General features: G+C 43.8%; 1 protein-coding gene across 4 annotated transcripts in view; it reads left to right on the top strand.

The window, feature by feature from the left end:
* Positions 1 to 23,078, top strand: part of DAAM2 (dishevelled associated activator of morphogenesis 2) — a gene marked incomplete at its 5' end in the record, with an annotated part of 56,655 nt that overhangs the window by 24,536 nt on the left and 9,041 nt on the right. For 2 of the 4 annotated variants that reach the window (XM_080805350.1, XM_080805352.1), the window contains 8 exons: positions 1,911 to 1,969; positions 2,105 to 2,289; positions 2,887 to 3,186; positions 7,990 to 8,097; positions 11,533 to 11,639; positions 12,833 to 12,917; positions 14,735 to 14,841; positions 14,930 to 15,018. In XM_080805350.1, the coding sequence (XP_080661476.1) occupies positions 1,911 to 1,969; positions 2,105 to 2,289; positions 2,887 to 3,186; positions 7,990 to 8,097; positions 11,533 to 11,639; positions 12,833 to 12,917; positions 14,735 to 14,841; positions 14,930 to 15,018 (1,040 nt within the window). Of the gene's footprint in view, positions 1 to 1,910; positions 1,970 to 2,104; positions 2,290 to 2,886; positions 3,187 to 7,989; positions 8,098 to 10,464; positions 10,492 to 11,430; positions 11,640 to 12,832; positions 12,918 to 14,734; positions 14,842 to 14,929; positions 15,019 to 23,078 lie in introns of all 4 variants that reach the window. The other 2 variants (XM_080805349.1, XM_080805351.1) reach the window with 2 other exon arrangements.

The following is a 23,078-nucleotide window of genomic DNA, read 5'->3' on the forward strand; positions in this document are numbered from 1 at the left end:
TTCAAATAATGTTGCTGTTAGTAACAGTCTGATCCAGTTGCCCTTTAAGGAGATAAATTGGCTCTCAATTTGGTCACATACCAAAGCCAAGTAGATAATGATTTTTGAACTATTCATGCTATTGTTTTCATTTTACAAGTAGTTGGGTATTGATGTGGTTAATCCTACCTGGTATGCTGGACAAGTGCAAATAGCAAAGTAATCAAAATGCAACTTTATTTCTGATTTTTATTTTTATTTTCTACCAATTCTTTGCACTATTTAGTGGGGAAGCTTTTCCTCTGCCTTCAGGTCCAATGAAGTTTTTGCTTCTTCTTGCACAATGGAAGTCCTAAGATCATTTAAAATAGGAATATAGTCTCAAATCTGCAACTAGAAGAACTAGTCCCAGATGTGAACTATGTGAATTCTAGATTAGATTTAGCCTTCACTCTCTCTCTTCCGTGGACTGGGGCTGGAAGTTGCAGTGGGAAGGGCATGTGTAATGATTGGCTTTCTTTCTCTGTTCTGTTTTTCTTCTAATCCATTGTACACACATACCCCCTTCTATTAGCTAGCCAGTTTTTAACCCCTATCACAGTGCACGGGAAGGAAGAGGAAAAGATCTTACCTGATCAGGTAACTTAGTAAACAGGCTTCCTATTCTCTGGCCTTGGCACATGGGTGAAGACATGAATTATTTCTGGGATCTTCTGAAGCTCTTTGACACATGCATCTCACTATAAAACCCTGGCCATTGGCCATTTGAGGCCTTTTTATCCCCTGGGACTGGTTGGTACCATCCCTTCCATCAGCCCCTGATTCACTAGCAATCTAGTACACAATGGCACAATGTTCAAGTGTCCACTTCTCTGCTAGGTGGACATCTTGAACAGGACTTAAAATGGCATCAGCCTAATTTCTCCATGATGCTTACATGAGAAATCCTCATGCAGTCTCTGTGCCAACAAAGTCTAAGAGTGCTGGATATCCCAGCAGAGCACCACTCTCCTGGTTAATGTTTCTTCACTCTTTGGACCTGCCTGGCCCCAAGTTGGACCCCAGTCCACAATGCCTCCTTCCCGACATCAGGGAATGTGGGTCAGAACTCTCTGAATTAGGTTCAACAAAGACAGTGGATGATGGTGAAGGAGGTAGGACCTCCAAGAAGGGCAGCAATGGCTCTCTCCAAAGACTCTCTTAACAAATTATGTTCCCTTCCATACTCTGTCCCCTCTTTATATCTTTAATCTGATTGAGGAGGCCAAGATTCATGGATCTAACTCTGCCATGTTTTTAGAGTTACAAAAAACAAAAACCTGATTATTCGGGTCTCATTTGGGATTTCATCTCTATTACACTTTGATGTTTAGATAATAGCTTAATCCTCATTACAAGAGTTTAACGTGAGTGAGGACTTCCTGTGATTTAGATACATCCCCTCTTTACCCTCAACATATTCATTCTGTGGTTCTGAGATGGGCGATTTCTCTTGCTCTTATACATTGGTCTTTGAAAGCCTGTACCATGGTAGGACTAACATTTTGATCTCTTTCAATGCAAAAACTTATTTTTACAAAGATGTACAAGTCATCAGACTACTAAAGGAAGCCTGAAATTTAGTCCTAGTTCTACCATTAGTTAAGCTATTGTCTTCATCTCTGCTCTCAAGAGCTTCAACTATATCACAAGGGGTTGGATCATAAGTTATTTGAGGGTCTTTTCAGTTTTCACAGTCCACAGAGAGACACATGAGAACTGGGCAGAGCTGGGGACCTGGAGAGACATCTGGAGAGTCAAAATCCTAGCCTCCTTGATGTGGCTGGACAGATTGGAGATCATAGAACTGATGTGGGGAATAGGGGGATGATATATCTTTTGGGAAGTAATGAGTCAACAATCAACAGACCCTTCTTTCTATTCCCCACCAGGCTCATCAATGAAAATGAGGTGAAACAATGGCGAGACCAGGCAGAGAAGTTCCGGAAAGGTAAGGGGCTCTGCCTCAAACCACTGCGTGCTCCGCACAACCCCTCCCCTGCCCAGCCCAGGACCCATTAGAGGTAGACCCACGCATATTCAACCGTCTCTTCCCATTTTATCTCCTGTCCTGCTCCCATCCCAGAACACATGGAGCTGGTGAGCAAGCTGGAGAGGAAGGAGCGAGAATGTGAGACAAAAACATTAGAGAAGGAAGAGATGATGCGGACACTGAACAAGATGAAGGACAAACTGGCTCGAGAGTCCCAGGAGCTGCGCCAGGCTCGAGGACAAGTGGCAGAGCTGGTAGCCCAACTCAGTGAAATCTCAGTACGTGGATACCCTCCCCTCTTTACATATTGAGCTGAGACCTTCAGGATGAGGTGGCAAGAACAGGTGTAGGGAAGGGCTGAGGACCTCAAGATGAAGGAGAATTTAGAGGAGGAGCTCAGGCCAGGATAGAGGGGACCTCTGAGTCTGTAAGGGTTGCTACGTTTGTGTTAATTAAGAAAAAAAAACAAAACAATGCTGTTTTCCTTGGGTGACACTGTTCCAGGAAGCACACTTGGCAAAGCAGAGTGCAAGTATGGTTTTGCACCCCCTCCCTGGGTGGATGTCCTTGTGCAGGCGGTAGCATACATAACCATATGTAGCATTCCTGCTGTTGCATTGTGATAACTATGACTTCGTCCAGTGTTATGTATGTGTGTTTTACCTATGTGTATGTGTCTGTGGTTGTTTCTGTGTATATTGGATATTTGGAATACAGAGAAGAAATGGGGAGACAAAGTGTGTGGGAGAGGTGAGAGCAGGATTGGGGTTCTAGTATAGATGAGTAAGAATAAGGAAAGGAATAGTGTGGTGTGGACTTGAAAGGTATCCTTGCTTGATGGCTTTGTCTTTTTTGATTTTTCTGTCTTCCCACAGACAGGACCAGTATCTTCCCCGCCTCCCCCTGGGGGCCCACTTACCTTGTCTTCCTCAATGACAACCAATGACCTGCCTCCACCTCCACCCCCTCTCCCATTTGCCTGCTGTCCCCCACCTCCACCGCCACCTCTTCCACCTGGTGGGCCTCCCACTCCTCCTGGTGCCCCACCATGCTTTAGCATGGGCCTGCCTCTCCCTCCAGACCCCTGCCCCAGCAGTGATATCCCACTCAGGAAGAAGTGTGTCCCCCAGCCTTCCCATCCACTGAAGTCCTTCAACTGGGTCAAGCTGAATGAGGTAAGTAACAAAGAAAAGATCAGTAGATCCATTCTCCCATAGCCAGTGACAATCAGTCCCAAGGATTGCCTCACCATTGTTTGTAGACCTCCCCTTCTGGGTTCCTTCTTTGGGTAGGGGGAAGGGAAGGCACAGTAGATGCAGAAGATGGGATTGCTGATGCCAGACAGCTCACTGTCCACTGGGAAGAACATCTATGCTGGGAGAAGATAGCTTGGCATGTGCTAAGGGTCACATTGGAAAAGCCACCTGCAGACAGAATGTGTATGTGGTTAGGGTTAATAGGGTTATGTTGATACCAGAGCATGGGCCAAGCAGAGTCACTTTCTGGACAATATAATGGCTGGGCTAGAGTTTTAAGAATAGGGTCTATTTGAGGAAAAGTGTGGAAGATGTAGGCAAAGAACTTGGGCCAAGGTCTAGAGATGGTAAAGATCAGGCTGGTGTGTTCAAAGAACTGAAATGATGAGGCCTTGGCAGGGGACAGGACAGCACCCTTGCCATGAAGAGTTTCATGTCAAGATGTAGCCATTTTGGCATCCTCCCAGCGGGAAGTAGACACACTGGGTACTTTTCTAGACTGCTCAGTGGTGAAAGGCCTTCAGGAATGTTATCTATTCTAATAATCACCAATCCCAGGTCCGCGTGTGGGTGTTGGGTCCTCTGTCGGACTCTCACAAGCATGGAGTAGACTTGTCCTGGGTTATATTAGACTCCTAGTAGTTTAACTCCAGTTCCAGCCTTAGTCGAGCCCTACCTCTGGTTCTGTACTAAATCCTATTAGGACCTGTGGCTTTGTCCTTGAGCTGTAACACATACATGGTAACTGAATTCAGTTAGCTTGACCCATACACACACTTCAGCAGCCATGCAGACATCATTTTGGAGCTTGGACTAAGGAATGCCCTCAAACCTTTTGTATGAACCTCTTGGTCTGACTCTTAGGGAATTCATAATTGTACCATTCTATGCAAGCTTAGATGAGTTCAGGAGACTTAAGGGGGAAGAGACGAGGAATTGTGAAATAGAAGGGCAGCTATGTGTTAGCTGCCTCTCCTAATGTAGACCAGCTAGCCAGGCAGTCTGAGGGCTTCTTTGTGTAAAGATTTGTTGCTGGGGGTCATAATGGATAATAATAAAAGGTGAGGCAAAGCATTGCCTTGTAAGAGTTTTGAATCTGGCAAATTAGGGATTTTGTTCAAGGAAACACCTAGAGATCCTAGGCAGGGATTGAAGGGGAGGTTCTAAACTCCAACTAAACCAGGTTTGGCTCTAATTACCTGGGCAACCTGCATAAATCATGCACTTTGTACCTCGGTTTGCTTATCTATGAGATTTCTAAGATTCCTCTTACCTCTGGTTTTATAATTGAGGTGGAAAGACAAAGCATGAATATAACCCATAGTTATGGGTCTCTGATAACATCTCCAATCTAAGTTGGTAAAATTTTAGAGCCACCTGTTAGCAGAATTTTGAAGCCACATGGTTGACATTTGTGACAACTGTACTGCACTCTGCACCCTGTGGGTCCTTATCCTCGGTCATGAGGCAAGGGGACAAACCACTCTGCAGTACCAAAGGCCACAGGCTGTGTGGAAATTTTCATTGTTCATGATCAGAAATAACAGATATACCTCTCTGTGGTTTAAAATATATATGTATATATATCCTATACTTACAATGTATAACTTAAAGGTTTTTGTTTTATTTTTGCTTTCTTAAAAAAAAAGCTTAAGATTTTTTATTATAGTTGACACAATGTTACATTAGTTTCGGGCATACACATAGTGATTTTATGACTCTATATGTTTTGCTATGGTATGGTATTTCTATTTCTATTTTTTTGAGACCTCTCTATACTGTCTTCCACAGTGGCTGCACCAGTTTGCATTCCTGCCAGCAGCACATAAGGCTTCTCTTTTCTCTATGTCCTCATCAACACTTGTTGTTTCTTGCCTTTTTGATTTTAGCCATTCTGATGGGTGTGAGGTGGTAGTGGTTTTAATTTGTATTTTCCTTATGATGAGTGATGTTGAGAATCTTTTCATGTATCTGTTGGCCATCTCTATGTCTCTTTTGGAAAAGTGTCTATTTAGGTCCCCTGCCCATTTTTAATTGGGTTATTTGAGGTTTTTTTGGTGTTGAGTTGTGTAAGTTCTTAATCTATTTTAGGTATTTAGCCTTTACTGAATATATTATTTGCAGATATCATCTCTCATTCAGTAAGTTGCCTTTTTGTATAATTTTAAAAAATTTTAAAGGTAATGAAAAGTTGATTAGACCCCTCAACAATTGAGGAAAATAGACAGGGCACCTAATATTTTTGCAACACTTTCATCAAATAGAGCTTTGGACTTAGGATTTTCTCTGGGGTCCAGTAATAATAAAATCTATATAAATTTCTCAGGAACCTAAAGCAGGCCAGAGTATCATTCCTGGACTGGAAAATACAGGTGTGATGGAATGGGGAGTAGAAGGGGCTCACAGGAATTGTAGACATTGCTCAGCAGAAGTGAGTGGAGGGGACTAAATAATATTTGTGGATCTGTTAGCCCACTCCCAAGCTTTTAATTATGTGACCAGGAGTTATTTAAGCATTTGGGCTTCAGGTTTCTGATCTACAAGATGGGGGGAATTATGACATCCACATCAAAGGATTATTGTGAGGATTAATTGACATATGAAGTACTTGGAACGGTGACTGACTCGGGAATTCATAATAGTATTAGGTGAGTTATTAGTGGCACAACCATGCACGCCTTAAGTGTGTTATCTCACCTAATCCTTCAACTCACTAAGCAAGCATTGCTGAGATTCTGCTTCCTTTTGTGCGAAATGAGAAGAAAATTATACCCCCCTACTTGCCAATGGTCCCAAGTAGTCATGAGGCTGGGAGTGCAAGCTCACTTGCTCTGTTTTGACCCCAAATGCTCAGTGAGAGAAACACAATGAAAAGGGTTTTGGAGAAAGAGTTCCCTGGCATATAAAGGGTATGTCTAGAGTTACCGAAGCCCCAGGGATTTAAACAGGAGTGATGAGGTTCTGGCCAGAGTGATACAAATTTAAAGTCAGGGGTCATTCTACACAGCAGGCACATCAGGGCGCCTTGGTGAAGCATAGGATGTGGAGAATACTAGGAAATGGGTTATGGCTCCAGAGCTCGGCTTCACCTCCATGAGGGTCTGTGTAGGGATATGGGGTGGCATTTGGCAAGGAGGATGGAAGAACTGGGCATTCAGTCTGTTCTCCCTGGGGAAAGTCTCCCTGGTGTTGTCCATCCAGCTCTTGCATTCCAGCCCTTTCTTAGCCCATCCTCACTGGGACTAAAGAACAGTGGCGAGCTTTACCTGTGTGGGCTTTCCCATGGAGCTCACTTCCACTCCAGGCCTAGTCTCTGATGGGGACCACTGAGAGCTTTCCCTTCCCTGCTTTCCTTATTCAGTTTCCCTTCCCATCTTCTCTCGGCCTCCCATCTACTCCATTCCAGGGGCCTGGCTCCTTTCCCCAGTCCCCTTCCCCTACTCCACGCATGCTCCTGTGCATACACACACACCACACACACACACACACACACACACACACACACACACACACACAGTGGTTGTTTCTGCCATGAAAAGAATGTGTCTGTGTTGGGTTTGGCCAGTTGCCTGTATCCCTTGCTGCTCTAAGCTTCCCAGCCCGGCATTCCACAAGAGGGTCCCTGGCCTTAGGAAGGCCACAGGAATGTCCCCACACCCCCCTGCTCTGGCCTAGCCTCCCCTTTCCAGAGTTTAAGAAAATAAAAGTGAGTGAAAGGTATGTTTTACTCTCTAAGCCTTGCTGAGGGGGAGATGGAGGGAGAAGGGGGTAGTCGCCTTAGGAAGGTTCCCCAGCTGCCCCCCAGGCAGAGGAAGGTGGGAGATTCCATTTTAAAGGACAGCAAACCTCAGGATGAGGCAAGTACTCCTAGGAGGACAGAAGTGAGCACCCTGGGAGGGGCTGAGCTCTTTGGCCTCTGAGCCATTGTTGGGGTGCTGTAAGACCACTGGGATGTTCTCAGCTTTGCTGGTGGAGCCTCTCCCCAGCGTGGGGGTTCAGTGTCAGGGTCCCACACAGAGGTGGGGCAGTGCTTAGGTGGGGAGAGCTGGGAATGTGAACCCTTGGATGCATTCCAACCATGAGGGATAGGCCACTTTCCCAGGTCTGACCAACAGGAAGCTGTGGCAGTCTCGCTGGCCTGAGCAGTCACTCCAGGGACCAGGATGTCCCAGGCTTTGACATTTGCCACTTTCTGACAGTCTGTCATTCCAACTTTCTGGGAATCTGGAAAAGTGGGAGGAAGACCCCCTGGGAGAGAAAATGACCATCTCAGATATGGGAAATCTAGTGCACACTGAGGATTTGAAGATCTCAGATATGTGTGGGCACTATCCCTCATAGTGACTCTAGTCAACCCTGACCTTTAGGGAGTGTGCCCCGAGAACACTGGTTTGGTTTGGTTTTTCTGGAAGGAGTTTCATACCATCATTCATATTGACCTACCCATCACTCCTGCCTTCCGTTTGATTTCTGGAGCACATGTCTATGTGGCAGGAAAGGACAGGAGGTTGGAAAGGAAGGACAAGGAGGTTGACTCTGGCCTCTGCCCTGGAACAGAGTATTGAAGGTTTGGGGGAGATGAATTGACCCCCCTTTCTGAAGGTCTGAAAGCCTATTATAGTTTGTGCAGCTGGGAGCAGGCGGAGATAGGGAGATATTGGACCACTCCATCATGAAGGAGTTGGGTCAAACACTGGGTCTTGTCCCTGCCCTGTATCTTAGGCACGTGTCCCTGGCACCGTATGGAATGAGATTGATGACATGCAGGTATTTCGGATTCTGGACCTAGAGGACTTTGAAAAAATGTTTTCAGCTTATCAGAGGCACCAGGTAAGACCCTTCCCCACCCCCATCTTCTTGGGTCTTGACTTCTAGTTTTGACTTCACCTATGCCCCTTGAGCCCAACCCTCAACCTCTCTTCTTTCCCTCCCTTCTTCCCATGTATACTGAATGATTTTATTCCTTATTAGGTACCATGCTTTACTAAGTGCAGGGATCGGAATTAGAGACGTGCAGTGCAGTAGGGGAAATATCCTGTTGTATTACAGTTCTGCCACACAGTTGTGTGTATTTACACACTGAGGGATGAAATAGCATTTTGTCCATTTCTCTTTCATCTTGGAGCCCTGGAGATGGAGTAACAGCCCTGGCTACTGTTGATCCCCATTCTCTCTTTGACCCCAGGGTCTAGAGACTACACCTAGCAGGAATGATCAGTTTCAAACTGCTCTCTCCACTATAGCCTGCCAGCACCCCTGCGAGTCAGTTAGCTGAGGATGTCCATGTTTCCAGGAAGGTGGAGCTGCTCCAGGTCATGTTATGGGGTTGAGGTTGGGTCTGGGCCTGGGCAGGCTGGGAAAGCCCTGAGCTTTGCTCTGCAGACTCTGCTTACAGATGGCTGGCCAGTCAGCCACCTCTTCCTGCCGCAGTAGGGGCAGTGGGAGCGTGGCAGAATGCAGGGCACTCCCGAGGCAGTGCAGTGCGGATTGCCAAATGTGCTGATTTTAACTCCTCGTCCGTGCACGAATGTGAGTCAGGAGGTGAGTTGGGGCCGAGGAATCTGCACTGTAGCTAGCACATCTGGGGGCCCTCCCCCACCAAGTCCAATTTGGGCATTCCCAGGCTTGAGGCTTTAGAATGCGCTCTGAGGGTTGTTTCTTCTCCACACTGTGCCACTTTCTCTGGTCCCCTCGGCTGAGCCCAGGGTGGCAGCCCTGAGGACACCCCAGGTGATTGTGAGTGGGGTCTGTGGCTTCCTGGGCCCTGAGTAGCAGCTGCTTGTTGTGTCTGGGCCCCCCTCTGCATTCTGACAAGTTCAGACCTGTGGACAATCCCTCCTGAGGGCACATGAGACTGCTCTTAGGAGCCTAGCCAAAGGGACAGAGAGTTGGGGCAGGGCTCTGATCCTGACTTGGCATTCTAGAAAAACGAGATGGTTGTTATTTAAGTTAAAAGTAGGTAATCAAGGTACCTGATTCTTTACCCTAATTCCAGGCAACATTTTTAGCCTCTGCCCACATCAGGCTGGCATGGCCACCAGCAGCATCTGTGGTCTAACAGGAGTGGGAAGGGGTTCTTCTTGAGTCCTTGGTGCTCCTGTGCCCTGGTGCTCCCAAGTGGGATGGAGGGAGCATGTACAAGGGGTGTATCAGGCATGTTCAATCACACACCTCCTCCTGGTTGGAGAGTCTTTTTCTTGGGCAGGTTCCAGGCCAGCCCACCCAGTGTCCGGGCCCCAAGGTGAGGCTAAGATGGGGAGCAGTGGGGAAAGAGGTTTATGGCGTTTAGAACAAAGTGGGTTTGGGGCCTTTCGGTTTAGTGACTAGAGAAAAGTTAAGGTGGAAAATCCCCTTGAGTCCCCTGTCTCCTTTCTTAATCCCCTACTGAGGGGCTGGGCTCACCCAGACTATTGTCACTTGGTGGGTCGTCCAGACTCAGGCTGACTTTACAGCAGCAGAGCTGGAAAGATCCTAGAGACTGTGTGGCCCTGGTCCCTGGTGGCCGCCTCTCCCTATCTTGGGTCCCAGGTTGCATGTTTTGGTGGGGAGGGGGAGGTCCCATGAGCTGTGGTCTTCCCACTGTGTCCTATGCAGCTCCTGAGTTAGTGACTTCAACTCCATTAGGGTCCAAAAGGGAGAACTGGGTGTGGGCCCTGCCTCCTTTAGCTCCCTTGGAAACCAAAAGACAAAGGGAAGGGATGAAATTCAGGGACACCTGCTTTCCTCTGCCTCAATGAATGCAACTTCTGCATGTTTCTGGCCCCTTCTGGTTGTATCTCCTCTTCTGTTTAGAAAGATGAAGTCATCCAGCAGCAGAGAAATGCTCTCTGCCCACTGAGCATTTTCCCAACAGAGAAGAAAGGAAGAATAGCAGCCAAGGCCCAGTGTTGGGAAGCTTGGGGGCCTGGCCTGCCCCAGCTGGGGAGTGGTGGTCCCACTGGGCCCAGGATAGGCAGGGGACCTGCCTGCTCCCCACTTTGTGGCTTCTCTGGGAGAGTATGTCCACTAGAAGCACCTCCTGTCCAGGGCTAATTGCTAGTCTCCTTCTCCAACCATGCAGGTCTCATTGGGATGGGGTGGACAGAGTCAATGCTCAGGGGTCCCCATGTCTCTCCTACTGTCCCCGGGGTCCCTGAAACTCTTGGCTAACGTTGTGCATGTTTAATTCTCTGTTGGCTGTGGCTGCTACCTGCCTAGGAGCTGATAACTAATCCTTCTCAGCAGGTGAGTCACTCTTGGGGCTCTGGACATTCTAACTTCTAACCACTGTCCTGGGCTGCTGCCCTGTACTTGTCAAAAGAGAGGGCTTATTCATTCTGCCTTCTACCTTTATGACCCATCCCTATAAGCAACACAGGAAAGGGTTCCCAAGGAGAAAGCAGAAATGTAGGGGAGGGAAGTAACTCAAAAGGACCCCTACCAGCAATGGAGGTGAATGTCTACTGGAGTAAGGAGAAAGATTCCAGGTCTGTTGTCTTACCTACCTGGCCCAAGGCAAAGCCGTCCTGTAAGACTGCATAGGTTGGGCACTGCACAATCCCAAGGGCACAATTCACAAGGATAATGATGTGAGTGGCAGCCTCACATCATTGTGCAATATAGAGCATGTTCTTGGAGGGTCAGGGTAAAAACTAGTTTCCTATCTGCCTCATCGGGGGCCCAAGAGAAGAGAGGGAGTCTGATTTTTGGGCAATCTGCTGCTGGAACCCTAGTGGAGAGAATTCTTCATGGAACTCTGTCTCAGGTTCCCCAACTCTGAACTTGTGGATGCCCTCTAATCTGGGCACAATGGGCTGTGCCAGAAGTCCCCAGGAGTCCAGGAATTGTAGCTTGATGGGGATTTGGAAACTGCTTCCCATAATAAGCTTGGAGAAGCTCTCTGGGTAGGGTGGTGGAGTGAGGGCTGATTCTGTGGATGTTGGGGATCATATAACATTGCCCAAAGCCATAGGGATCAATCACCCCCCTTCCACTGGAATAGTTCCTTCTTTAGTTTGTCCAGAAAGGGCAGTCTTTAAAAAGGGGGCCTCTTCATTGCCCTCAGTCCATTCTAGCCCATGGTAAAATTCCAGATGCCTCCTAGTAGAGATGGTTATTAACCACCTTCCTTTTTCTCTCTCCTGTCTTTTTCTTTCCCTGTCTTTCTTCCTCTCATACCAGGAGCATCCCTTGGTTGGTGTGGGAGTGGCTCCTGGGAGGTGGGCAAGGAGAGGATTGGAGCATACATGTATACCTCAACCTTTTTACTTGGCTTGTTGGTTTCAGAAAGAGCTGGGCTCCACAGAGGACATCTACCTGGCCTCCCGCAAAGTCAAAGAGCTGTCAGTTATTGACGGCCGAAGGGCACAGAACTGCATCATCCTTCTCTCCAAGTATGTGCTTGTCCTGCCTCTTCAGCCCCTGTTGGGAGGGATGGATCCCTCCAAGGAAGTAGAGCCCTGGGAAGGTTAGAGCAAAAACATATAGTGAAACTGAATGCCTGGGGGACAAGGGTGGCCGAGGAATGGGGTGATAGCTGTCTCTCTGCTTCCCCTGCCCCCACTGTCCCCTGGGAATTGTAGGAGACTGCTGATCTAGAACCCTGTCTTGGGAGCTTATATTCAGCAGCAGTGTGGGGCTCTGCAGACAGGAAACTGCCCCCGTCACGATGACCAGCCTGGTCATCATCTGGCAGCAGAATTGCTCTAAGCCCATGGAGGGCCCCACTAGGCTTAGGCCACAGAGCAGCATGATCTCAGCCCCCAAGCATTTCCCGCGGCTGCAGAACAAACAGGGCAGTATCTGCACGAACAGCACAGCTTCTGTGTGGGTCCTCCCCCCGAGCCAGGGTCAGAGGGCACCGCCACCCATACTATTCTTAGTGCTGCCCCAGCCGTCTCTGGGACATCCATGCCCCTTTCTTCCCACAGGCCTCAGGCCTCAGTTTCTCTCTCTTGAAGATGAGGGAGAGTTCTGTATCTCCAGGGCTCCAAGTGGTATGCATCTGGAGGGAAAAGGGAAGGGCTGTGTGTGTGTGTGTGTGTGTGTGTGTGTGTGTAGGGGGGTGGCTTGTCCCTCATCCAGACAGCAAGATGTATGGGAACAGCTGTGTGGGAGCTAAGGCACTGTCAGAAGACTGAGAGCTGTTCTGTCTTCTGACAATGAAGGAAGCAGGAAGCAGCCCCCTTTGTGGGCTGTCGATAGTCCCATCTTTGCGTGGAGATGCAGTAGATATTTTAGGCATAAGGAGAAGAAGGATCAGAAACCTTTTGCCCTGTCTCTTTGTCTACACTAAAGATGGCCCTTTTACTCCCAAATGTCCCTATCAGTTATGACAGAGACTCCAGCAAGACAGCAGATTCAAGTTTCTCCTTAAAAATCAAAATATCTCATTATTATTGAGTTCATGGAGTAGACCATATGAGTTTAGTTAGAGAAGGCTTTGCAGAAGAGGTAAGTGGGGAGCACTAAGGGATATAGTCCCATATTCATGTGAGTGAGAGAATGCAGGGGAGGAGAAGAGCTGGGGTTTGTCCTGAGCAGAGGGGCCAAGCCAGGCTGCTTAAGGGGCAGCGTTTTGCCTTAGGTTGAAGCTTTCTAATGAGGAGATCCGGCAGGCCATCTTGAAGATGGATGAACAGGAGGACCTCGCTAAGGACATGCTGGAGCAGGTGAGGTCCCTAGTGGGGAAGGGATGGGAGCGGAAATTAGGGGGCAGTGCACCCCTCCCTGCCCCCAGAGAGGCCACGACTCTTAGGTCAAGGAAAAATCAGGCTGGAAGATGAGGCATTGGGGAGAGGTTTATAGATACTCCCTGGACCAGCCTTTCTGAGGGGAGGCTGGGAAAGGCTGCATCTTTTCTGGGGAATTGAGGTCTTCGACAAGAGGTATAAGCTATGATCCCCCCCTGGGTCTCAAGGCAAAATCAGAGTGACCCATAATGATATATTTCCCCAATCTCCCCCACCTCTATTTATTGGGTCCTTCAAGAGAAACCTAGAAGGCACCAACGAAAGCACCATCAGTTGGACCTCATTAGAATTAAGAATTCTGGTCATCAGAGGATACCATTACTAGAGTGAAAAGACAAGCCAAACTTTAGAAGGCATTTACTTTATGTACATGTAGCAAAGACTTCCTATTCAGAATAAAGAGCTCTACAAATCTGAGAGAGAAAATGACAAACAGCTCCACTTGAAAATAAGCAGAAGCCTTCAATGGGTACTTCATGGAAGACAGTTTCCAAGTGGCTTGACACTCTTAGTCATCAGAGATATATAGTAAATCACACTAAGGCAGAACTACACACCCACCGGAAGAACTATATTGAAAAGACTGACAATGCCAAGTGTTGGCAAGGACATCAAGCAACTGGAATTCTCATTGAGTGCAATTTGGAAAACAATTTGGTAGCATAAACAAAGGCTAAACCTACCCTCCTACCCAGCAGTCCCACCGCAAGGTACAGAGAAATGAATACAAACATTGACTATAAAAGATAGAGGCAAGAATATTTGTAACAGTTTTATTCATGGAACAACCCAACTGTCCATCAATAAGAAAGTGAATAAATACATTGTGGTATATTCTTGCAATGGAATACTGTTCATCAATGTATAAAAAGCAAACTACCCATACTTACAGTATGGGTGAGTCTCAGACATTATGTTGTGCAAAAGAAGCCAGACACCAGAGAAAACACACAGCATTAATCCATTTATACAAAGTTCAAGAACAGGCAAATCTAATCTAAGGTGAAAGAATTCAGTTGGGAGGCTATAACGGGGAGGGGGATGGGTTGCTTATGGAAAAAATACAAGAGAACTTTCTGGGGGATGGAAATCTGTATCTTAATCTGGATGGGAGTTCACTGGGTGGTTTTGTCAAAACTCATTGAATTGCACACTCAAGATGGATGCATTTGGGGGCACTAGGGGGGCTTAGTTGGTTAAGCATCTGACTCTTGATTTCAGCTCAGGTCATGAACTCAGGGCCCTGGGATTGAGCTCCATGTGGGGCTCTGAGCTCAGCACAGAGTCTGCTTGGCACTTTTCCTCTCCCTCTCCCTCTGCCTCTCCCCTAGCCTGTGTACATGTGCTCTCTCTCTAAGATAAACAAATAAAATCTTTTTTTTTTTAAAGAAAACAAAAGGTGGATGCATTTTATGTAAATTATACCTCAACAAACTTTAAAAGAAAAAAGGGTTTAAAAGGAAAAAGTCATTGAGCTGTGCACTTAAGAACAGTATACTTTACTATATATAAGGTGCATCTCAGTTTTAAAAAGTGAAAAAAGAAAAGTCTAGAGCAGGTACCCTGAGGCCCCCTTTAGGCAAATGAAACATAAACCCACTGCGTGAGGATGCCTCTTTTAAGGACCACCCCGCCCCCATCTTGAGCATGGTCAGTGTATGGGCATCTGTGCAGGGAACTCCCATATCGGCTTCTCACCAGTTTCCTGTCTGACGTTCATCTGATGCTCTTTGCAGCTCCTCAAGTTCATTCCAGAGAAAAGCGACATCGACCTCCTCGAGGAGCACAAGCATGAAATAGAGCGGATGGCCCGAGCTGACCGTTTCCTCTATGAAATGAGCAGGTCAGGGCAGCAGGCACGAAGGAGGGGCTGAAGCTAGCTCCTGGGGCTGGAGGGGGCGGCCTCATAATGTAGCTTGCCCTGTCCACAGGATCGACCACTACCAGCAGCGACTGCAGGCCCTGTTCTTCAAGAAGAAGTTCCAGGAGCGGCTGGCTGAGGCAAAGCCCAAAGTGGAAGGTATGGTTGAGGGTGTGGGGAGGCCTAGAGTGGAGAGACATCTGGGAGGGCCCAGGGGTGGAAATCAATGAACAGGGATAGAAGAAAACTTTCTCATTCTCAATCCTGGCCCCTGCCTCCCCACCAAAAAACCCAAAACCAAGGACAAATTTAAAACTATGATTATTATAGATATATGCACTTGTTTATATGAGCACATGTGCCAAACATGTGACATGTTTCCTGTGCCTCAGCCTGGATACTCTCCAGGGTGGGGGGTCTGTTGACATTTGCCTCAGCATGGGACAGAAATGCTGAACAGATGATGATAATAGCAAGTTCCTAGAACAGGGTCTGGCATGTGTTGAGCTCATCAATCTTTACCCTGCCTGAGGGGCCAAGTTCATAGAAGGCCTCTGGATACATTATTTTAAGTGTGAGCTTTCAGAAAAGTAGGAAATTAGCAAGGTAATTCCTGGTGGTATCTGGTTTTCTGGGTTAGGGAACCCTTCTGATGCAGGCCTTTTCCAGATGGTCAATTTGTAATTCAGTGAGAACCATGTAGCAAGCACTGCATGAAACATTCCACGTGGATGGTCTCATTGGTCCTTACAACATCCCTCTGGGTGTATCCATTCTCTCAGGCCTAAAATGGGGACATGCTGCCTGAGGCCCTGTTCAGGGAATGGTGGACCCAGTATTAGACCCAGATCTTGTTCTTCAGAATTCATCCCTCACTCTTTGTCCTGTGGTACTTGATAGACGATAGCAGAAGACAGAGGGGCAGGGATTTGGGGGAAGAACGCAGACAGGTCCAAGAAGACCCACGAGCGGAGAAGCAAGAGAGGCTGTGAGGCTCACTTGTGGGGAAGATAGGACAGCAGAGTGGAACAGGAGATCCTGAGTCCAGGAGGCTGAGAGGGATAGGCTGGGGGTGGAGCAGAGCATGGGCCCCCTCTGCTGGACACCAGGGCTGACCAGCACTTCCTGGGATGCCCAGTCCAGAGACTGGCCCTTCCTGGAGTTGCTTCAGGGAGGTTTGGGGGTGGGGGTAGGTGGTGTGTGACAGAGCTGGAGGCAGACATTTTCTGCAGTCTGCGCCCCCCCCCCCCCAACGTGTATTCACACACACAAGGCAACTGCAGGCTGGGTGTAATAATTATTGATTGTTCTGAGGGAGAAGGATTGAGGACAGCTGTGACTCTGCAGGTTTGAGGTCTGGCAGTACCTTCTGCCCTGGTGATGAGTGAATCCCTACCTTCATACAACCTTCTTTGTCCTCCTGCAGACTGCCCTTGGGGCATGAGGCACTGGATGCAGGAATGAGCCAAGATATTTGCTCAACCATTTGTGTGTCTTGGGTCAGTGGAGCAAATGTGAGCAACTGCCACTTGGAGATGTGGAACCAGTGTAGCCTAGCCCCTGGGTAGGGTGAATCTCAGATAATCTTAGAGCCCACTGCAAAACTCCTCCTAAGTGTTAGTCTCTGAATGCTCAGGAGAGTCTCCCTTTAATATCAAGCTGTGCAGAGCAAGTCATGTTTTGGATAACCTACTGGGGAAGGTAAGAATTGTTCTGCCGTAGCAATGGCTGCTAGCTATTCTAGAAAGGTCTGGATGGCTCTTCCTCTGAGAGTCAGAAGGAGGTGGCTGAAGTTGTATCTTACAGAATCAGGTCAGTGGCTTGAACTAGGGGTGGAGACCAGAGAATTGTACAGGAGTTGGAATTCCTATTTTTCCTTCCAGTACTAGGAAATATTCCTGGTAAGCTAATATTTGGCCTATATCAGCTGCTGATGAGCTTTTGAGACCTTACCCTCCTCAATTTCCACCAGGGCCTCTGGGTCAATTTGCCAAAAGCCAATTCACCAAATTCGACAGATTTACCAATTCTATGAATATATTCATGAAACATATTTTTCTTGAATATATTCTTATGAATCTGTTCATTGTTGAATATACCAAATTTACTGATTCTCATTTTGAATACGTTTACTGAATATAGTCAAGATGAATATGGTTTCAAATGTAAACATTCTTATGAATATATTCAAGAATATATTATTCTTATGACTTTATCTAAAATGTCTGCATTGCAATGGGAGTTTTCCCATTTATACTGATTTCCTTTGAACTTTTGTCAATTTCTGTTTTGCCAACATTTTAGCATTTTTAGGAGGATTCTTTTGCAAATTTCTCAAGTAGCATATCAACCTTAGAAAAACCATCCCAACCGCTATGAACTGCCAAAAACTTTTAAGAACTACTTACAAAAGTAAACTTTTTATTCAAATATGCATACAGAAATGTACATAAATCACAAGTGTCCTACTTGATGAATTATCATAAAGTAAACTCACCTGTGAAATCAACACCCAAGTCAAGAACTGGAATGTTGCCAGCCCTAAACACCCCTTCCTCATATCTCCTCTCAAACATTACCCCCTGCAACCATTGGTCTAGCTTCTTTAAAAGTTTTGTTGGTCTCGAACTTTATATAAATGGTATACTAGAGTATGGATAATTTTATGCTGGTTCCTTTTGCTCAGCATTGTGCTTGTAAATTACCCTATTGTTACCGCTAGCAGTGAGTTATTCTTTTTCAGTGTCGCACTTTATTCTGTTGTCTGAATACCATAATTAATTTAACCAATCTGTTTGTAATTTAAGAAAAAAAATGACTAGAAACCACTCTAATACCCTTCAAGAGTAATTCCTCTATTAGATCATAGACTGACTATGTACTGACAAAACTTGTCATTCACTTTTATAGCTTCTTCTTTTTCCAATTTAAACTTTTACTTTTATTTTATTGCTAATTTCATGATGTGTATATAATGTACAGTTGACACACATGTTATATCAGTTTCAGATGTACAATATAGAAATTGGACAAGTCTGTATATTATGCTATGTCCACCACAAGTGTAGCTACATTATGTAAGGCTATTATAATACCATTGACCATATTCCCCATGCTGTACATTTTATCTCCATGATTTATGTATTCCATCATTGGAAGGCTGCATCTATCACTTCGCTTCACTCATTTTGCCCATCCCCCCACATCCCTCCCTTCTGGCAACTATCAGTTTGTTCTCTGTATTTATGAGTCTGTGTCTGGTTTTTGTTTGTTCATTTTGTTTTTTATTTTTATTTTTTAAGTCTTTATTTAAATTTAAATTCAGGGGCACCTGGGTGGCTTAGTGGGTTAAAGCATCTGCCTTCGGCTCAGGTCATGATCTCAGGGTCCTGGGATCAAGCCCCACATCGAGCTCTCTGCTCAGTGGGGAGCCTGCTTCCCCTCTCTCTCTGCCTGCCTCTCTGTCTACTTGTGATCTCTGTCAAATAAATAAATAAAATCGTAAAAAAAAATTTAAATTCAATTAGCCAGCATATAGTGCACCATTAGTTTTTTATATAATGTTCAAAGATTCATTACTTGCGTATAACACCCAGTGCTCATCACATCACATGCCCTCCTTAATGTCTATCATCAAGTTACCCCATCCCTCCACCCACCTTCCTTTTTGCAACCCTCATTTTGTTTTTTAGATTCCACATATAAGTAAAATCATATGGTGTTTGTCTTTCTGACTTACTTCATTTTAGCATTTTACTCTCTAGATCCATCCATCCATGTTGTCACAAATGGTAAGATCTCATTCATTTTTATGGATGAATAATATTACATTGTGTGTATCTTCTTTCTTTGTTGGTGTACTGAAAAATTTCTCCCAGCTTCATTGAGCTATGATTGACAAAAATTGTATATATTTAAGATGTACAAGTGTATATACTTAAGATTCACAATTGTATATATTTAAGGCAGTGGCTTTTTATTTTTGTAATTCCAGTATAATTAACATGCAGGGTTATATTCAGTTTTAGGTATACAGTATAGGGATTCAACAATTCTATACATTACTCGGTGCCCATCACAATAAGTGTACTCTTAATCCCCTTCACCTATTGTACCCATTCCTCAACCCCCTCCCCTCTGGAAACCACCAGTTTGTTCATTATATTTGAGTCTGGTTTTTTTGTTTGTCTCTTTTTTCTTTATTCATATGGTACTGGCACGGAAATAGACACATAGATCAGTGGGACACAATAGAGAGCACAGAAATGAACTCGCAATTATATGGTCAATTAATCTATAAGGGAGACAAGAATATACAATGAGAAAAAAACAGTCTCTTCAACAAATGGTGCTGGGAAAACTAGACAGCCACGTGCAAAGGAGTGAAACTAGACAACTTGCTTACATCATATGCAAAAATAAGCTCAAAATGGATTAAAGACCTAAGTGTGAGACCTGAAACCGTAGAAGTCCTAGAAGAAAACATAGGCAGTAAACGTCTTTAACATTAGCCTTAAGCAACATTTTCCTAGCTATGTCTCCTTTGGCAGGGGGAACAAAAGCCAAAATAAACTACTGGGACTATTGGGACTATTTTTATTTTGATAAAAAGCTTTGGCACAACTGTGTCTTTTTCGTCCATTCATCTATTAGTGGATACTTAGGTTGCTTCCATATCTTGGCTATTATAAATAATGATGCAGTAAACATAGGGGTACAGATATCTTTTTGAATTACTGTTTACATTTTCTTTGGGTAAATACTCACTGGAATTATTGGATCATGTAATATTTCTATTTTTAATTTCTGGTGAACCTCTATACTGTTTTCCACGGTGGCTATACAAATTTACATTCCCACACACAGTGCAAAAGATTTCCTTTTTCTCCACATCTTTGACAACAGTTGATATAATCTTTTTGATTTTGGCCATTCTGACATGTGTAAGGTGATATCTCATTGTGGTTTTGATATGCATTTCCTTCATGATCAGTGATGTTGAGCAGATGTATCTGTTGACCATCTGTATGTCTTCTTTGGAGAAATGTCTATTCAGGTCCTCTGCCAATTTTTAAATTGGATTGTTTTTTGATGTTCAGTTATATAAATTATTTATATATTTTGGATATGAACCCCTTATCAGATATCATTTGCTAATATCTTCTCCCATTCAGTAGGTTGCCTTGTTGTTCTGTCAAAAATTTCTTTTGCTGTGCACAAGATTTTTATTTCGGTGTAGTCCCAACAGTTTATTTTTGCTTTTGTTCCTCTTGCTTAAGGAGACAAATCTAAGAAATTGTTGCTAAGGCCAATGTCAAAGAGATTACTGCCCATGTTTTTTTCTAGGACATTTATGGTTTCAGGTCTCACATTTAGGTCTTTAATCCATTTTGAGTTTATTTTTGTGTATGGTTTAAGGAAGTGGTCCAGTTCCCCCATTGAAAATTATCGTCTCCTTTGTCATAGATTGACCATTTAATTGTGGATTTATTTCTGGGTTCTCTATACTATTCTATTGACCTATGTGTCTATTTTTGTGCCAATTTCATACTGCTTTGATCACTACAGCTTTGTAGGTTATCTTGAGATCTGTAGTTGTGATACTTCCATCTATGCTGTTTTAGCTCCTTAGAGTCTTTTATGATATGGTACAAATTTTAGGGTTTTTTTTTTCTAGTTCTGTGAAAAATGCTATTGGTACTTTAATAGGGATTGCACTGAATTTGTTGATTGCTTTGGATATTATAGACATTTTAATAATACTAATTCTTCCAATCCACAAGTGTGGAATATCTTTCCACTTTTTTTTTTTACATTTAAAATTGAAAATGGGGGCACCTGGGTGGCTCAGTGGGTTAAAGCCGCTGCCTTCGGCTCAGGTCATGATCCCAGGGTCCTGGGATCGAGCCCCGCATCGGGCTCTCTGCTCAACAGGGAGCCTGCTTCCTCCCTTCTCTCTCTGCCTGCCTCTCTGCCTACTTGTGATCTGTCTGTCAAATAAATAAATTAAAAAAAAATATTTAAAAAAAAAAAAATAAAAAAAATAAAATTGAAAATGTTTTTTTGTTAAAAGAGGAATAATCAAAGATAGATGATTCTTATTGTTATTGTTATTTTAGTTTTTCTCAATCTTTCAGCAGTGTTTTATAGTTTTCAGAATACAGGTCTTTTACCTCATTAGTTTATCCCAGTTCTTTTTGATACAATTGTAAATGGAATTATTTTATTAATTTCTCTTTCTGCTTCATCATCAGTGTATAGAGATGCAACCAAAATCTTTGTACTAATTTTGAATCCTGCTACTTTACTGAATTCATTTATTCTAATAGATTTTTAATAGAGTCTTTAGGGTTTTCTCCATACAGTATCCTGTCATCTATAAGTTGTGATAGCTTAATTTTTTATCAGTTGAATATCTCTTATTTCTTGTCTGATTGCTGTGGCTAGGACTTCCATTACAATGTTAAATAAAAGTGGTGAGAATAGAAATCCTTGTCTTATTCCTGGTCTTAAAGGAAAAACTTTGCTTTTCACCATAAAGTTTGATGGTAGTTGTGGGTCTTTCATATATGATCTTTATTATGTTGAGGCATGTTCCCTCTATAACTACTTTGAGAATTTTTATCATGAACAGATGTTGAATTTTGTCAAATGGTTTTTCTGCATCTGCTTAAATGAACATATGGTTTTTATCCTTTCTCTTGTTTATGTGATGTATCATGTTGATTTTTAAAATACTGAACCATCCTTGCATCCCTGGAATGATACCCACTTGCTCGTGAATGATTTTCTTAAATGTATTGTTGAAAGCGGTTTGCTGATACTTTGTTGAGGATTTTTACATCTATGTTCATCAGGGATATTGGCCTATAGGATTTTTTGTTTCGTTTTTGTTTTTTTGTGGTGTCTTTGTCTGCTTTTGGTATCTGGGTAATGCTGTCTTCATAGAATGTATTTGGAAGATTTCCTCCCTCTTCAATTTTTTTGAAAGAGCTTGAGAATAGGTGTTAACCCTTTTCTAATTGGTTAGTAGAATTTACCTGTGAATCAGTCTGTTCCTGGACTTTTGTTTATTGGGGAGTTTTTGGATTACTTATTCAATTTTGTTACTGGTAGTTGGTCTGTTCAGATTTTCTACTTCCTTCTGATTCGATTTTGGAAGATTATATGTTCTTAGGGCTTTATCCATTTCTTTTAGGTTGTTCAGTTTGTTGGCATATAATTTTTCATAGTACTCTCATAATCCTTGGTATTTCTGTGGTGTCAGTTGTCATTTTTTTCATTTCTGATTTTATTCATTTGTGTCCTTGTTTCCTTGATGAATAGGACTAAAGGCTTACCACTTACACCTGTCTTTTCAAAAAATGAGCTCTTGGTTTCATTGATCTTTTCCACTTTTTTTAAAAGGTTCTATTTAATTTATTTCTGCTCTTTTATTTCCTTCCTTCTATTCACCTTGGATTTTTCTTTTTCTAGGTCTTTTAGATATAAGGTTAGATTGAGATTTTTTTTTATTTGATGTGGACCTGTACTGCTATAAATTTCCCTTTTTAAACTGCTTTTGCTGAGTACCAAAGATTTTGGATAATTGTGGTTTCATTTTCACTTGTCTCCTTATATTTCTTGATTTCCTGTCATTTCTTATTGACCCATTGTCTATTTAGTACACGTTGTTAGCTTCCATATGTTTGTATTTTTCCAGTTTTTTCTTGTGATTGATTTCTAGTTCCTTACCACTGTGTTCAGAAAAGATGCATGATATGATTTCAATCTTGAATTTATTAAGACTATTTTGTGGTGCAACACGTGATCTATCCTGGAAAATGTTCTTTGTGCACTTGTAAAGTGTATTCTGTCATTTTGGGATGGAATGTTCTGTGTATATCTAAGTCCATCTAGTTTGATGTGTCACCGAGCAACACTATTTCCTTACTGATTTTTCTGCCTGGATTATCTATCTGTTGATGTAAGTGGAATGTTAAAGTCTCTACTATTATTATTGTCAATTTCTCCCTTTATGTCTGTTAATATTTGCTTTATGTGTTTAGGTGCTCCAATGTTGGGTGCATAGATACTTACAATTTTTATACCCTCTTGTTATATTGACCCCTTTATCATTATGTAATGCCCTTATTTGTCTCTTATTGCAGTCTTTGATTTAAAGTCGTTTTGTGTAAGTATTACTACCCTGGCTTTTTTTTTTTTTTTCTTCTGTTTCA

The sequence above is a fragment of the Martes martes genome, assembly GCF_963455335.1.
Source record: "Martes martes genome assembly, chromosome: 6".
NCBI classification, from domain to species: domain Eukaryota; kingdom Metazoa; phylum Chordata; class Mammalia; order Carnivora; family Mustelidae; genus Martes; species Martes martes.